This window comes from Pogoniulus pusillus, chromosome 1 (genome assembly GCF_015220805.1).
Source record: "Pogoniulus pusillus isolate bPogPus1 chromosome 1, bPogPus1.pri, whole genome shotgun sequence".
Taxonomy (NCBI): Eukaryota; Metazoa; Chordata; class Aves; order Piciformes; family Lybiidae; genus Pogoniulus; species Pogoniulus pusillus.
In genome coordinates this window covers 29195391-29213166 of record NC_087264.1, presented here as the reverse complement: position 1 = coordinate 29213166, position 17776 = coordinate 29195391, and the positions used below count along the sequence as shown (strand labels likewise).

Below are 17776 nucleotides of genomic sequence, written 5' to 3'. Positions count from 1 at the left end.
CAAGAACCATTAATGCTCACCCACTCTGAACACTGTTAATCTACATCAGGCCACATGAGAGGTTTCTACTGTCTTACCTGGTATTTTCTACCACATCCCTTCTCAGTTGTTGCAGATATTCTAGACGTCTGCTGGGGAAATCTAGATCCCTCTGACTTGAATCCAATGTCTGCAACAGACTCAGATGCTTCTGAGGACTCAAACTTCGGCTTCTTTGGTATCTTTGTAGCCTTTTTTCTCTTTCCTTCCTCAGAGTTTCAATAGTCTTCATGTGCCTGCCAGGAAAACATGGTTAGAGCCAGCAGAACACACCATGATTTCCTAGATATCAGACAGCTTTGTAATATAAGATGTGTAAGAATCTAATGCCACACACTCCCTTGCAAATACCCCTTCAGGCACATGCTGACAGTTGATGCAGAAATTCCACAACTCCACTGCTTTTGTAACAGCAGGAAATGCATAAAAGGTTGTAACAGCTCAGAGACAGATTGCAGACAAATATTCTTCAGCTTCCTAAACTGAGCTCTACAATTCAACTGTAAGAATCAAGGATTTTGATTTTTTTTTCCAATTTGCCTTTGCACATTCATAGAGCAGCCTTTATTCACAGGCATGAATGAGATAGGCCCATAAGCAGGAGCTATCAGCTGTTTACACTGCAATACATTAATGAAAGGTACTCCTGCAATCACTGCATACACAACCATCCTTGTGGCTGCTAGAAATTGTAACAGTGAGGTGATACTAGATGTAAATTGCACTGAAGCTTCTACTTCTCCCTACTTTCTTCAAGTAACAACAAAATTTTGTCTTAAATGCCTCACTTAACTATATATAAGATGGCCTTAATACTCTACCTCTGCGCTTGTAGTTCACTAAGTGGTGAAGTGCTCATTGCTAAATGTTATTCATGCTGCATGAAGTGCATGTGAAGCGTACTTGAAATCCTTAACACAATGCTGCTTTAACTTACCTTTCATAAAGTTTCTGCTTCACTGGCATGGCCACTGGGTCATCTGCAGTCCCACTCTGAAGGACCCTCAGCAGGGCATCTGTTTCCCCAATGCCGTAGTTGAGCTTTGCTTCGGCCAGCTCCACAGTGAGGGGCTGCTGATGCAGATCCAGGTGAATACCAGACATAACCTGAGCACGCTCTCGCTGAAGCCTCTCGATCTCTCTGCTCCTGGTGTCACAGAGCTGGGAATTCCCTCCTATTTCTGTTTCTTGTGTGCTTCTAGGTTTCCTTTCTGCCTGACTTTGTAAATCGGTGACACTGCTGCTCAGGCTGAGCAAGGAAGGAGAAGGGCTGCCCTTAACACCACACCAGTTGCTGAATTTATTGTGCATGGGCAAGTCGCGGAGACTGTAGCTCCGAGGCCTGTGAGGCTTTGCAAAAGAAATACTTCTGTTGAGAGGAATTTCAGTGTCACATCCGCTTTCAGTGACAGAACCTGTGTTGTCATCTTGGAAGGAAGTTTGCTCATTTCTTCCATCAGAGAGTGGGGTAGGGCAGCTCTTTTCATTTTTCCAGAAGAAATCACGGAATTGTAGAGAAGCAGCTTCTACCAGAGATTCTGAGGAGGCACTAGCATTTGTCTTACCTAAAGAAGTGGTACTCATTTGTTTATTACAAAGTAAGTCAGCATTTAGAGGCAAGAAGTTATGACTCAAAGCAGTATCAGAATTACCAACATACTTTCCACATCTAACTCCAGCTGAAGAACCTCTTTCTCCCCTCGTGGCATACATACAACGAAGTGGATGTGCCAGTGGGCTGCGGTGTTTGAGATCACCTGCTAAAAGCTCCCTGTGAGCTGACATCTCCAAGGTGCTACTGGAGCGACACAGTCGTTTGGCCCAAGTGTCAATCATGGGTCTGCACTGCTGTTCCAAGTCTTTTGATCCATCCTGTCCTAAAACCTCTTTGGCTGCTTTCTTATTGGAGCAGCTTTTAGGTTTCTCTCTTTTGTCCTTAAGTTCTCTAGAAGTGCCAGATTCAGTGTCTGCTTCTGTCTGTGAAAAGTTGTCCACGTGAGGTTGCCTGCTGGATTTTGGACTTGCCCCCTGTCTTCTCTGGTTGTAAAGGGGACCTGAAGCATCACTGGAATATCCAAGAGATTTGTTTCCAGGGCAGGCAGATCTGCTAGAAGCCGTCTGGCTGCTGGGACTAGCACTAATAGTAAGAATAGGGGAGGAGGCCCTATCGACTAGCAGAGTGCTTTTGTAACTACGTTTTCTTTCAGCTGGAACCTCCAGATCACTGACAGTTTTATCCTGGGTGTAAGATGATGGAGGCTGAGAGGTGCTGCTAGCTACAGTGCATGAAGAGCCATCTTTCCCCAAACTCAGCGAAGATGATGTGGCAGACGAAAGTCTGGTACCTGCAAAAGCAACATTCTGCTGGCCATTCAATAATGCTTTTTTAAAATCTAGGATAGGAGTGGATGTTCTAGGCAAGGGAGGCAGACGCATAAAGGAATCTTCCAAAATGCTGGCAAGACTGTCATGGAAGTCAGGATTGCTCAGGTTTCTCATCCCGGCTCCTTCTTGTGTCCTTTCTTCAAGAGAGAGTGTTTGCTCTTTCCTTTTGGGAATCTTACCACCTGTTCCCTTCCAATTCACATTTACTGCCTGTGCTGCCCTCAACTCATCTTCCATTTTTCCCCTTGCTGGTTTTGTTTTGCTTTGAGGTTCTTCCAAAAGCTCAGTTTGAGTGCCTACATCTGCTGTAGTCTGAGTGCAGCTATCTGATCTAGTAGCCTTAACAACCTCTTCATTTTCTCTTTGGCTGGTTTTGAGATTTTGCTCATTATCCATGATATTCTGCTGGGAAAGGTTTCCCAACAGCTCAGAAGTGTTCTGAAGCAGCTGTGACAGATGCATGGACAAGTTCTGCATGCTCATCCAAGAAGAGGGTTGATGAAATAAATATCTGCTTGTTTCCTGGTTTCTTGCAGAAACATCTGTATAGCTTCTCTGATGTCTCCTTTGCCTTTTATACTTTCCTGTAGTTGCTGTTTGTGTTCCCTGCTCACAGGTAATCCTCGGTAGTTTTTTGGCCAACCTTTCAGACTCAGAAGGATACAGGAGTACAATTTCATCAACCTGCACTGGAGAGTTGCCAGGTTGTGCAGAAGGATTCTCCAATTCAGCAGTGTAATTTTCTGGATCAGCTTTCAATATCTCACTAGATACATTGCCATGCTGCTTGGTACTGTCACTTGAGCATGCAGGTTGAAACTCTTGTCTGACATTGTCCCATCCTTGAAGACCTTCAATACTGCTCAAAGTGCTCGACAAAACCTTTGCTGTAGCATATGAACTGAGATGAGAATGAAAAGGAGAATTTTGAGAATTCAATCCATTGTCTACACTAGAACATCTCATAACTTTACAAGTGTCCAGGTTTAAAGGAATTTGATTGCAAGAGACATCACTTGCACTTCCAAAAACATACTGTTTCCAGCCAATCTTGCATGATTCATCTCTTCCCCATGGACAAATAAATGGGTTGACATCACTTGAACTGAAACGCATTGTATCTTTATTGTCTTGCAAAAATAAACCTGTTTTTGGCTGGTATCCAGCTTCTTCAACTTTCCCTTCGCTACACTGAGCTACAGAGCTACTCTTTGAATGGCAGTTTGCTTCTGTACCTGCAGAACTGTGAGCTGTGTGCAGCAAGGACAGTGGAGGTTGAGTAGCACAGTCTTTTAAGGAGTGACTGCTTTGGCTTCTTGCTGCAAAATGTGGTACATTTTTGGGATCATAATCTTCAAGCTTCATAAGCTGTGTCATTCTTTGCTGAAATCTGGAGTTAGATTCAATATGCAGAAAGTTCTTTAATTCCTGTTTTGAAAATCTTTCAGTTCTGTGAAGATCATCTTCAGTTGGTGATGGAGGCTCTACACTCATATTTAAATCTTGTAGCGATTTAGATGCAGAACATAACAAAGGAGGATCTGCCTTAGATGAGGCTTCCAAAGTATATTCTGTATCAGAGAAGACAGCAATAGCTGGAGCTGATAGTCGGTGACTTTGTAAATAAGATCTGTGTTCACTTTGTTTACAGCTCTTTGTATTCTGTGTAGTAGAATCTGATCTTTTGCTTCTGAACTGCACTGATTTGGATTCTTGAGGAGCCAAATCATGACTTTCTGGTAAACAATTTACAGATGTACTTTTATTATTCATTACAGAAAATGTTGTTCTTTCTGATTTCAGAACCTTTCTCCTCATCGTAGACTCTTCTGTTGTTGAGCGATTGTTTGCAGCAGCAACAGAAGGGTTATCAATGCTCAAACCTGTATTGATTTTGCAAAGGGAAATCTCTTTTCCACCATCTGTACTTGTTCTTTCTGGCACTTGTTCTGCCTGTTCACCAACAGGCACAAATTGACAATTATCTTGCAGATCTGCAGGGGTTTCTTCAAAGACCAAGGCAGTGTGGTACAGCTGGCTGCAACCAGTGCTTCTGCTGAATGTGGGATATGCTGGACTAAATGAATTGCAGGTGTGTTCAGGAGCCACATCAACATCTCCTGAACACAGATTTTCTAGCACTGTAACTTCTGAGCTTATTAATTCATTTGCAGCATTTGAGGACCCATCACTTTGCTTTTGAACAGGTTCTCTACTTACTGTTTTGCTCTGTTCTGTCGTTAGTACAGAATGTTCAGCTTGAGTGTTTGAATGCAGTTCTTCTTCATTTCTGTTCATTCCTTTTCTCCTTCGTCCCTCTTGAACAAGAGCTGTCCTTCCAGTACCCCAAAAACTTAATGACGGGAACAAAAAAGAATTCTCATTTAGTGCTTTCTCTGTGTGTTCTGTGCAAGCTTCTTGTGGTGGAAATTTAACCCAGCGCTGCTGATCAACTTCTGTAGCATTGCTGAATTTTTGATGATTACTTCCATATGCAGGTTCCTGCTCCACAGCAGACTTTTGATATGAAGTAGAGTTTGTGTCTGATACTGGACAATGCCTGTTTTCTTTTGCAAGAGAAAGTAAAATACTCCCTGAAGCACATGTTGGTTCATCAAATACCACGGCCTTGTCAGACTGAGTGTCTTGTATTTGCAAGATAACAGATGGAGAACGCTGCATTATACCTGTGTGCGAAATTCTGTGCCTGCCAGTTTCACCCTGGCCTGTATCTGCAGTTAAAGGAGGGTCTGGAAATGGTGTTAAGGATGGGTGACTGACACTTGCAAATGCTTGAGGAAAACCTCCCTCATTTGCAGAGCACACAGATGCAGAACTGGAGGATGCATGCCCAGTCAAATAAGTGCCCTGAAGTGAGTCCTCAAGATGAGTAAATGATAGAGTTTTTGAGTTATCAAGCAAACAAGAAGTGTCAGAAGCACTAAAGTTCTTGGAGCTTTGAAATGGTGTATCATCTGGAGAACCTTCTGCAAAGTGGGATGGAAAAGACTTTGTTTCTTTACTGCCAGTCTGTCCTTTGCTCTGAAAAGTAAGCAAGCTCAATTCTGGTACAGTCACACTAGAAGGGTTCCTGCAGTGTTCCAAGTACTTGCTAATCTTATTTTCTTTTATGTCATTGCAGTTCTGGAAAGAACCTTGAATTATTTCCTCCTTTTGATCTGTTTCTGCAACTTTCCCAGGGAGTTTATTATTCTGAATGCATCTGGCCTCTGCAACTGCAGAATTATTTTTCTTTTCATCTCTTCTTTGAGAAATGTCAGGAAAAGTTGGAGATACACTTAAATCAGCTGATTCACCTTCAATGTACTTCGTTTCCTCACAGGGAACAGCATTGTTTTCACCCTTGTCTCTATTGCCAGCAATCAAAGCATCTGCAGATGATGATGGATGATTCAGGAGACCAAGAGGATATTCAGAAGTACCCAAGATTCTATTACAATTTACAAACTTTGTACTATAATGTAGATTTCCACATGGAGACTTGTCCAGGCCTTCTGAAGGGGCTGAAGCATTCTTAGAAACAGTGCTGCCCATCTGGTCTACGCAGAGCTCTTCCAAATTCACATGACCTTGATTTTTGCTGGGCTCAGGCTGACATCCAGCTACACCAGAAAATTCTACATTGTCATTTTTACTGTTTGTTGCAGTATAGTTTGTGCTTAAAAATGTCTCCTCCTCATCATACTGGGATGAACTCCCTGAGTGAGATACTCTCTCAGTAGTGTTATTACTGTGAAATGTTTTTTGTGAACAGACTTCTAGTAAAGAAGGCATTTCCCCCCCTCCTAGACCTTTCATCACTTCTTCCTCCGAAGAAGAAAGCAGGCTTGAATTATCCAAGAGCAGTGAATAAGGCACACTGGCACCCTCTTTCTCTTGAGCTGTATCTTCTGTGGAATCGAGGCAATCTTTTGATAGCTTATTAACCATTAAATCTGCACTGTGATCTTCATAAGCATTGTTAAGATTCTGAGTTTTAGTCTCAGAAAAATCCAAGTTTTCCTTGGCCTCTTGCTTAAGTACAACAGTTTCAGACTCAGGATGGCCTGCACTGCAGGGAGTGGAAGAGATGTTCTCACTGACAAGGTGCCCAGACACAGCGTAATCGAGTGTAGTGTTAAATAAAAAGGATTCTTCCCCATGCCTATCCTGTGTGGTCCTGGTCTGCTGAAATGGCACATTCTTTCTTACAGAAAGATGTTTTTCTTCTCCATTTGTGTTTACTGTAGCAGGTGTCCCAACACAGACCTCACTCTCCATTAGTGTTTCATAGTAAGGCAGAACCGCTCCAGTCCCAGCACTGCTGTTAGGTGGTTTTGTGTGGTCTTTCAATGCAGTGGGAATGTCTTGAGCAAGATGGGAATCATCAGTTATTCCAAGGTATAAAACATGAGTTACAGACTGGCACGAGGAACCTTTAAATGAACCTTGGTGGGTTTTTTCAGTAGACTTCAGTGTGGCTGGTGGGCTTTGTTGCTTGTTGGTATCTTTGCTATTTCTGGAAAAGCAGGTAGACACCCACTGGCTCTCTCTTATGGTTTCATTTAATTTGCTGTCACTATGTGTCATTTGGCAGCTCTCTTTGTTTTCAGGGAATAGTTCATTCAGGTTTTGTAAAATGATCACTCCTGCCTCCTCCGAGTTTTCTACAAACATCTGCTTTTCTTTGTCTGTTCTGGCCATTTGAATTAGATCCATCAAATGCACTTTCTCCTCCTCAGCTCTGGAGCCTCCTGGAGCCAATCCACAAATGTCATGTCTTTTCTTAATGTTACTTACATTCAAGTTTTCTGAAGTGCCTGGCTCAGGGTATTGCACAGAGCAGCTCATATATGTATGGCTGTCCTCTGTAATGTGGAGATTTTCACATTCTTGTTCAGTTCTGTATTGGTCAACACCAGTACTATCACCAATTGAATACTCATATGCATCAGCTTCTTTCATGACTGCATTGCTTATATCTGTAAGAGAGTCCACTGAGCCACCATCTTCACTCATTTCAGTAGGATCATGGTAACTCGAATCATCTTCTAACAGCATATTGTCTTCTAGCCCGGAAGCTGTCAAGTATCTTTCCGGGATCCTAAACTGATTAAAAATTTCCTCTTTATCCTCTCTGTCACAACACATCTGATGGAGAGTTGGAGACTCTTCAGTAAACAAAACATTTCCATCTGTGTGTATGAGTTCTTGCCTCATAATAGTCAGCCCCTCAGTCTTTGTCAGGATTTGTTCTTCGCTCCCAGTCTCCTCACATTCATTAAGCTTGTCTTCCTGAGACAAATGGTTTGGTACGTGAGGTTCAGTTAAGGTACTACAATATACTTGCCCTTCATTTTCAGGTTTTGATAAAATGTCTCCCTGCCCACTTGTGATTAGTACTGTTGCAGCTACATCCTCTGTATTACACACATTTTCTTCTCTTCTGCTCATCTGTAAAAATCCCTCACATGTATCAAGGAAGCCTGAAGTATTCTGAGTGACAGAATCTGTGGTGTGGGAACACACAGCTGAAGGAGTGGTTTTGGGAGCAACAGAAAACTCTGGTGAGTAAAAACCCATTTCCATTTCCTCACTTATTTCTTTTTGGCCAAAGCTGATGCCAGAATGCAGGAGTGCTTCTGATGCCTGAGCATGTTCTGCCCTGCTGCAGGCTACCGGCAGTCCATCCCTCTCCACCTCCTCATGTGTCAAGCAGAGATTTGTATAAAACTCACACTGAACTTCAGAAGCTACAGCATCAAGTGGTTTCTTTGGATTCTGAGACAGACTAATGTCCTTAAAATCCTCTCTGCTCCTGTCTTCAGCTACGCTTTGGATTTTGTCTATTGGGTAGCCAGGTAAACTTTCAATCTGCCTGGATTTATTTGCCAATGCATTTGTTCCTAAACTGACTACACTATTAGTTACTTCTGTTAGTTCTTCATCGGCGTTTGATTTTGCATTCTGAGAAGAAACCATGATTGCTTCTGAATTGATTTCTGGAGTTTTTAAACACTTGGATTCTTCATTATTCTCTTGAGACACAGTAGCTGATGTATTTGTCCTGCACTCAAGTACTTTTTCTGACTCTGACTGTACACCATCTTTAACAAGCAAGATCTCTTCTGGGCAATCACTTTCAAACAAGGCTTCTTTCTGTTCTCTGGATTCAGGTAAACATTTGTTCTCTGTTTCTGCTTCTGAGAGAATGGTCACATCAAATTCCACAGAGATATCAGCTGTCTCATGTGTACTCTTCCTCTCACCTGTTGAAGAGCATGCTGTGCTAAAGGAGCCAGAATTCACGTGGGAACAACTTTCTGCAGCACCGCCTCCCACAGTAAGACTAGATGTGGCACAGTAATGTCCCTTCTCTGTTGTGACATGCTGCAAGAGGTTATCATGATTTTCAGTCTCTGATGTGCTTTGAAAAAGATTGGCTGTAGCTGAAGCTTCGTAAATTATGCTTGAGTTGGATTCCGGGAGAAAATCATTTGCACTGTCACAGACAGCAGCAGGGAAGGATTCTGCATCTTTCCCATTCCCATTCACTACAAGATAACTCACTTCATTTACTACTAAGCTTTCATACTTAGATGAAAAGTCTTCCTGAACTAAAGCCTGAGAATTCAAGACATTGTGTTCTTTGCTCTCACTGCTTTCTTCTCTTCCATTACCAATGCATAATGTAGAATCTTCTGAAATGTGTTGGGATGAGCATTTTGTCTGACTGTCTGCTGCAGCACATTCGTGGCAATAACTTTTTGAAACAGGTTTGCTTTTGAATTCATAATGACTCAGTGAAGAAAAGTCCTCATCCTCTGGTTTGTGTTCTTCAGTATCTCTGAACGAAGGCACCTCTGGCACAAACTCTGCCAGGCTATCTGTGCTAGTTTCCATACAGATCATCTCTTGCTGAGTCATCTCTATTGGTGCTGCAGACTGATCGTAACTCACGCTGTGAGCAACCACTAAAGGGTTGCATCGATACATTGTCTTCTGTGAGAAAAAATCTGTCTCTACTGTTATTTCTTCTGCAGATATTTGCTCAGAATCCATCTCTTGCATTGTTTTCAAATGATTCTCCCCAGACCCAAAAAGACCTTCTATAACAGCTGATCCTGCTCCTTGTCTAGCTGATGTCTGAAGCTTTGCTAATGAGTAGTTCTTGTTTGTTAAGTCACTGAGAAAGAAACCTTCATCACAACATGTTGGTATTTCCCTTCTTGGAAAAAGCTGCCCATGATTTCCAAACTGGACTTGTTTTACTGCAGATGTCTGTGTTGAGGTCATACTACAAGCAAGTCCTGTAAAAGATCCAGCAGCAGGTACACTGACAGATGCAGTTCCACTGCTGGAATCTGTCTTACTTGATTTTGTCATCAGGTTATTGAAGTCATCATCAAGGTCATCTTTTTCAAAACCTCTGAAGAAATCACCTTTCAAATCTCCATCAACACAGCCATTTCTCTGCCCCAAAACTTGTACAGGCAACACAGAAATAAAAGGTGTTTTTTTCAGATTGTGATCTTTGGGTAACTCTGGATGAGTTGTGGGGAAAGAATGTTCCTCTTTCCTAGATAGCAGTGAGGAGCAGTCTGCAGTGGAGGCACTTTCCAAACAGTGGAACATTTGTGTGCACTCACTGGTAGACTTGTAAGCAGATAATTTGTTGAGCTGTTCTTGTTCAGGGGGATTTGACCCTGTATGTTCATAATAATCATGCTTTGCTGAAATAGGAGTGAAAGAGGAGCTTGGTCCTACCAAGCTAACAAACAAGGACATTCCATCTTGAGATTCCAAAGAAGAATTTTCATTAGAGTCTGTCCATCCCTTCAGGATCTTCTTTAACGGCCCACTGGTAGAAACTCTGCTTGCAGTTGTTGCTGTTTCAGGTAAAGGTACTTCTGATGTGTCAGAGAAGACAGTGTCCATTTTGTTTACATGACATGATAAATGAGTAAAGCTGTGTACCTGCTTGGAACCAGAGACAAAAGAAACTTCAGCAGCTGACTGCTTTAGATCATCTTTCTTCACCCAAAGCTCTGGTTTGCTCAAGGAACGCAAATGAGCTTCTTGAAATTCTGAATTTTCATGGGAAGAAGGTGCTGTTACATGGGGGCTGCTGGCATTAACCTTTGTGACACAGGAGGACCAAGCATCTGCAGGAAGCAAAGGACTTCCCCTTGTACAATACAGTCTTCTGTCACGAGACCTTTCTTGTTCTACAAAGGAGAATTCTGCCCCTGTCATCAGCTGCTTGCAAGGATTACTGGAAGCAAGCTGTGGTTTATTGTCCAAATAAAAGGAACTGCTCAGCTTCAGATCATGATTTTTCCCTTCTGCATCTCTGTCACAGGACCTGGACTCATGATCTTCCTCAGTCTGTATAGCTGGTGGTACAGGAGCTTGTAATTTCCAAAAAATCTCTGCTGGCATTTCTTCAGATGAATCAGATTTGGATTCTTCTATTGGATCTTCTGCTGGCATCTCTTCTCCATCACCTAAGCTGTCCAGAGAAAAGCTTCTTTCAGGCTTTCCCAGTCCCCTACGAGATATATATGTCATAAAAGGTGAATTATGGTGCACAGTTCTGCTTTTGAAAAGCTTTGGTGGCTCAAGGTGGACCTTTGATTTGTGAAAGGGGTTTTTATTTTTCTTCTTGGCTTTATTTTCCTTTTCTACCAGAGAGTCTTGTGACATTTGACTGTCATCACTCTCAGAATCTTCTGGGTTGACAAGACACTTATTTCTGTCAAAAGCTTGCTTTGGTTTCTCTGTGAAAGCTTTTGCATAAGCACAGGAGAGAGAATCTACAGAATAGGAACTGTCAGTATCAGAAATCTCATTTTCATCATCCTCTTGCCAGTTTTCCAGCATATCTGTGGCTGTTTTGGACACTCCAGCAGTTAGCATCTCAGCACTGTGCCATTTCTTTTCAACATAAAAGAGTGGTGTCTGTGTGTTCATCTTAGTGAGATTTCCTACTGATGTTGCCACCATCAGAAATTCTTTCTGTTTCACTGATGATTTCTCATCACTTGGCAAGGCTGAGTGTGACTCTTCCTTCAAGTTCTTAGCTGTTTTGTTTAGATGCACTGACGCTGGGTTTCCAGAGATGGTTTTCTTCACTTCTTGAGTAAAGTTTTCTGGAGAAGACCTGTGACCTTTTCCATTGATATCCAGTCTAGTCTTTTTATTGGATACCTGAGCTCTACTTTGTTCTAGATTGCTACTTGAAGGCTGATTTAAATCTCTTAGCACCTTTGCTTTTGTCATTCTTGTCCCTGCAATAAAGGTTTCAGGCTCATCTTTCCCCTTAGAAAGATCAGGAGAGGAGCCTTTAGAGGTCTGGTTTTGAAGTCCATCTTGGCCTGGGTTGTCATCCAACTTTCCAATTTTTGGATTGTTTCTACTGATATAAGCCATGATGGCTGAATCATTGGAGTCTTTCTCTGCTCCTTCTTTATTTCCAAATGAAGATGCCTTCTGTTTTTCAGTTAGCTGCCTCTGGACTGAAAAAGAGACCCCTTTTTCATCATTAAGGTCATCATTCCCAGAAGTGTCTTTACTTCTTCTGTAAAGATGTTCTACAGATGACAACCTCCCTGTTGTACTGCCTTCACAGCATTGATCAGTATTTGGTGAGGTAGATATCTTTGAGACAGTCTCTCTCTTCAATAAACAGCTGTGGAAATAAAGAAGAAATAAAGCCCAGTCATTGTTTGAACAACCTATTTAACAATGCTTCCATATCAGGATTGTCTTGTAGTTAAGAGTAATAACACTTGAAGAGACTTAATGCTTTCCAAAAGCAACTTCTAGTACAGAATAAACTGTCAGCCCCCTAGATATCCTAAAATATGTCTGCAACACAAAGGAATAGCTGGATGCTATGTGGCGTAGCTTAGCATTTAGTCTCTCTAGGCTTAATTAGCAGCAAATGTTAGTAAAAACAAAGGACAGTTCCAAGTCACAGAAATCCACTCAGCAGAGTTAGCTATGTCCTGCATCTCTGACCATGCTGTGATAGACACTCCAGCACCCCAATGCTTTAGCATCACATAGAGATGTTTATGTCACTTGTGAAAGGCCAGCCAAACTAATACAGAATCACCCCAACGCTACAAATATTCTGAAGGAAGAGTTTGACACTAATAAAGATAGTGTGACGCAGAAACTAGTATTTACCAACAGTTTGAACAAGATGAAAGCAAGAGTTAAGGAAGTTTCAGAAAGCATTGACAGGCACGGAAAGGCTTGAGAGAGAAATGCAAACAACAGTAAGAAAGACCACGCCAAGGAGCTAAGCAGGGAATGCACTGTACAGATCCAAGGAAAAAGGGCCACCAGCTCTAGTGTGACATTCAATTTATTTGCAAGTTTTGCGATTGTTCCAGTATATTGCAAGGCATTCTGGATTACAGGTGGCCACTGAAAATACTTTCAAATGTCAATTACTTTTTAAGTGCAGAGGAACTGGCAGATGTTAATTTACCTGGGTACCTGGGGCAGACGTGGATTACAGCACCAATGCCTCTTGTGCTGCAAGGAACTCGAACCCAGTGACCTTCTTCTCTTTTGCAACTGGTGATCTGAAGAGGACCCTATAGCTATATTTTCATGCAGGACTTGGGATTGTTTCACACACTCTTCACTGAGACAGCAAGCTTCCAGCTGCTCAAGGTTTTGCTTGGCTTCCAATAACTTCTGCTTCTTGACTATCCTTTCCAGCTGGAATTTCACCTTTTTCCGTCTTATGTTTCTTTCTGCCTTTTTTAAGGAGTGTCTTCGCAAGAGCTCCAGCTGCACCAGTCTCTTCTTGTTCTGCTGTAGCAGGGAAGGGCAAATTTCCAGCCCAAGGGTGCTCTGCACCTCAGCCTCTGCACACAGCGTGGACTCCGTTTGCACTGCAAACTCCCTCTGCTGAAGTGCTGCCAGTCGTTTATTTTCATTTATAAGCCACTGCTGGTCTGTAAAAGAAGCCACAAAACAAATGAAACAAACTAAAAATCGTAGGGAAAACCTTGTTCTTTGATGCCTTGTTTTTTAATTTAATTAGCATTGAGAGCTCATCTGAGAACAGACTATCTTTGCACATAGAGCAGAGTCTTGACAAATCATTGTCCTGCTTTGACCTAGAACAGAACTAATTCTGTTCAGTGATTTTACTCTACAGTTCAGTCTCTTTACGTGATGGCACTTTCTGAAGGCTACTGCATGTTTCTACAGGCAGTGTCTGCCTCTACAAGTGATAAAGCTCGATGTTTGTAGTTACCGTCAAAGATCAATGCATACAGAAAGGCTCTTGCTTATACTTGTGCCTGTGCAGAACAAGTTTACTGATAAATCTAAGGTACCACATTGGAGTGCTGTAAGTGAAATGGTTATAAATAAGAAGAAAAACCTGCACTTCCAGGGAGAATCGGACAGGACAGGTGATTCAAACCTGACCATAAGCTATTCCATTCCTCATACAACGTCAGTATAAAGTGGGAAAGGTCACAAGGGTTAATACCTCCTCTTCTGTGGCTTCTATCTGAGGAGGACTTTGGTGGGTTTCTAAGTGAATAATTGTATTTGGCTGGCAAAAACTACCTGCCTGGTTGAGCTTTGCATAAACACAATAAAACCAGCAGAACTAGATGGAAGCAGAGAACAAGTCTATAGAGTTTTGAAATTAAGGTATCTGGGGAGCGTGCTCCCCTGGTTCTCTCCTCTTTCTGCATATCCTAAGTCCTTCTCTGTTACGTCCTATCACCGCAATTGCGTTTTAATCTCTTCCTTGTAGCTGGCATAACTAAAAAGATAGCAGACTGCATAAGTTTGCTACTGAAAAGCTTGCAAACATTCATTTTTCTTCTTTCAGGAACCAATTAGTACATTTTGCCAAGTGATAATGGCGCCTTTGTAACAGGTGTATTTTGCTCATCAAGAAAGCTGTATCAAATAATTAGCAGACAAACTAGAGAACATTACAACTAGCCAATTTCAGTCGCTAAAAATCTCTCAAGGTCTTAAATGCTTCCAGATCAGTCTGTAAACTTGTTAAGGGGCAGCCCAAATCTACCAAGACATCTCACAGTATATTTTTGTGTGCACATAAACAGCATCTTTGGAGCCAGGAGCCACTGACAAGTGAAAAACACTTCTCCAAACATGCTGTGGCTCCACCTTCTGACAGCTACTTGCCATCTGAAATCTAGTGACTGATGTAGTACAATGATGATCTCATATTTCTGCAGAACACAGTAGACATTACTACAGCTGACTGCTGTTTCCTCTTCTAATCCAGTCTTGGTTTAGAATAAATTTGGCAGTGGAGGATGCAGTACCACTAATTACCATCTTTAGGGTAAAGAAACACCACAGCTTATTTTTAGGCTGAATTCCTTGCACTTCAGTTTCTACCACGGAATACCTTCATGCTTTTTTCTTCATACTGTAAAAGGGTGTGTGAATACTTGTTATATAATAACCAGTTAAAGTCTCTTTCCTTTAACTGGGTCTGAGATTTTAGCTCTGTATTTCTGTGTCCCACCTGCTACTTAGATATGTTTTCTTTGTTTTCATTGCTTAAAGCTCACATAGCAACTACAGAAAAGTCAGCCTGAAATGTGGTCTTACATCAGGCCCCTATTTTTCCTAATGAGTGAAATTCATTAAAAGCATAGGAAAACAGTCTATATTGTTACAGGTGACATCTTCAGTGAAACCTGTAAAGACTACCTCAAGTGACACATACTGCTGTCTTGGAAGTGCTGCTTGGTTCCTATTGCACCCTGATGTTAGAACAGTTTCCCTGAAAGCTTACAGTAGGAACTGCCAGAGTCACCTCAGTTCCAGCCTCTCAGAATAGTTTGTTGGAAGAAGCACAGTTAACTTAAAACACAACAGCAGACTGGGTTTACACTGCAACATGGCAGAGCTGCACCACAGACATGATCAGAATAAAGCTGCAAGGAGGGAGAACAGGGAGCAGCTTGGGAGGCGAGAGGCTCATTGTCACAGGGCAGCGGCACACCGGTGCTATCTCTCTCAGCAGTGACCTGCAGAGCTAACTAAATACTGCTACTGGTGCACTGTGAAGGAGGTCCTTCGGTCCTGCTAATCAAGACTTAATACCTGTCCCCCAAGGGAAAGGCAATGATAAGAAAATACTAGTAATAAGCCATAACAGAAGTTCCACCCATAACAGAGAGCACAACAAGGACAAAAACATCAAGAGGACAAAAGAAACAAATAATGAAAGATAAGTGAGAGACAGGAAGAGGCAGGTACTCACTCTCTTGGATCTGCTGGTTGATTAGTGCTTGGTCATTTTCTAGTTCCCGCTCTGCTTTGATCTGTCCTCTCAAGATCTGCTGCTTTAAGTCCTCAACATAGAGCTGCTGCTGTTGAATTTGTTTTCTGTGGAAAGCTTCCTGGTCTCTCAGTTTCTGCTTGTACTCTTCATGCACAGCATCTATTTCTCTGCTGTTAGAAATGTTGATAGTGAATTTAAACCAGAAACAAGTATCAAACATTTGCAATAAAATAAGTATAATCTCACTAAAGCAAGAGAGACAGCATTCAAGGTAGTTTTTGATCAATAAAGGTGCATTATGACAAACATTTGTGATGCTACAGTAGCTGTGTGTATGCATGTCACAGCAGGTTAGAATCGTAAAAACAATCATAATGACAATCATATCATAAATGCCAGTAAACATGAAAGCTCTTATGGTTTACCATAAAATTCCAACACCAGAACGACTGCAGCAAAAAGAATTCTTAAAATTTTGTCACTTCATTTTGCTGTAGATTTGCCAAAAATGACGTTGTGGAGGGGGACTGTTGATATGTTATAAAATTTTATAACTACTGTATAGGATATTTGCCATCTAAGTACTTCAAAGTGCTTTACAGAAATGACAAACATTCTCTGCCTTTCAGAGCAAAAATCTCCAACCCAGAAAAAAGCTGCAGGCACTGCTGAGATTACACTGATGGTTTCTGGCAGTACCAAGGTAAGAACCTGATCACAGAATTCTCTGTTGGATGCAACAATTATGTTAAGTTACTTCCGTATTTGTAGCAGAATTATGATCATAAAAGTGACTAACCAGTGAAAACCTGCCTTAGGCTCTCCTCCAAGATTTTGGGTTCCTGATTGTGTGCCAAAATCTTGGACAGAGTAACAATCAAAATGCTGTCTATATTTAGCATGATCAATTATAATATTCAAAATATATTAATCCTCTGAAAGGAGATATTGTATTCCACCTGGAATACTGCGTGCAGTTCTGGAGCCCCCAACACAAGAAGGGCATGCGACTGTCAGAGTGAGACCAGAGATGGGCCATGAAGATGATCAGAGGGCTGGAGCACCTCTCCTATCAGGACAGGCTACAAGAGTTGGGGCTCTTCAGACTGCAGAGGAGGAGGCTTTGATAAGACCTTGTAGTAGCCTTCCAGAATCTGAAGGGGGACTACAAGAAGGCTGAGGAGGGACTATTTACAAGGTCTTGTAATGACAGGATGAGAAGTAATGGGTTTAAACTAGCAGAGGGGAGATTGAAACTAGATGTTAGGAAGAAGCTCTTTACAGTGAGGGTGGTGAAACACTGGACAGGTTGCCCAGGGAGGTTGTGGATGTCCTCTCTCTGGAGGTGTTCAAGGCCAAGTTGGATGAAGCCTTGAGTGACCTGTTCTAGTGGGAGATGTCCCTGCCTGTGGCACGGGGTTGGAACTAGATGCTCTTCGAGGTCCTTTCCAACCTAAACCATTCTATGATTCTATCTCTATGCAGAAACATAAGCATGTGTTCAAAGAAATTATTGCTACATTGACAATTTAAATTCTGTGTGCTAGATTAACAGACATTAAAAAACCCCAACAGTTCAGTAGCAAAGCCTTTTGGAGTGCCTTACATGGAATACAGGTTGCACTTTCTTAGGAAGCAGTGGGAAGGCCTCACTACACTGAGAATCTTCAGGCTTTTATATATTATTGTGACTGGTTTTGCTCACCTGAATAAAGCAGAATTCAGGTGTTTTTTAACATTCATGGAATAAATGCTGAGAATAACTGAATGTCTTCTGTTCAATTGTGTGGCATGGCACAAGCAGTTGGAGTAGAAATTTTACTACTGTCATCTGCTAAATGGTTTGTGTCCATTTGGGACACACAGAAACAAATGACAAGAATAGGTAGCTCCCAGATCTTTTTGTTCTTGGCTTGGCTGCAAAGATGCCAGCAATTTGTGATTTGCAATTTTCTCCTCTCAGATAAACTTGGATTGACCCCAGGAAACAGGAGTGGGATGCCTCATTTCTCATTCAGCAGGCATAGGTCTGAATTGGTACTT

The 17776-nt window shown here is 41.9% G+C and overlaps 1 protein-coding gene across 1 annotated transcript in view; it reads right to left on the bottom strand.

Annotated features, from left to right (window-relative positions):
- The window catches only part of STARD9 (StAR related lipid transfer domain containing 9), a 105263-nt gene that overhangs the window by 10758 nt on the left and 76729 nt on the right, over positions 1 to 17776 (bottom strand). The window contains exons 22-25 of the mRNA XM_064146536.1: positions 15713 to 15903; positions 12926 to 13400; positions 977 to 12115; positions 78 to 275 (exon numbers count right to left, since the gene is read on the bottom strand). Of these exons, the coding sequence (XP_064002606.1) occupies positions 78 to 275; positions 977 to 12115; positions 12926 to 13400; positions 15713 to 15903 (12003 nt within the window). The remainder of the gene's footprint in view (positions 1 to 77; positions 276 to 976; positions 12116 to 12925; positions 13401 to 15712; positions 15904 to 17776) is intronic.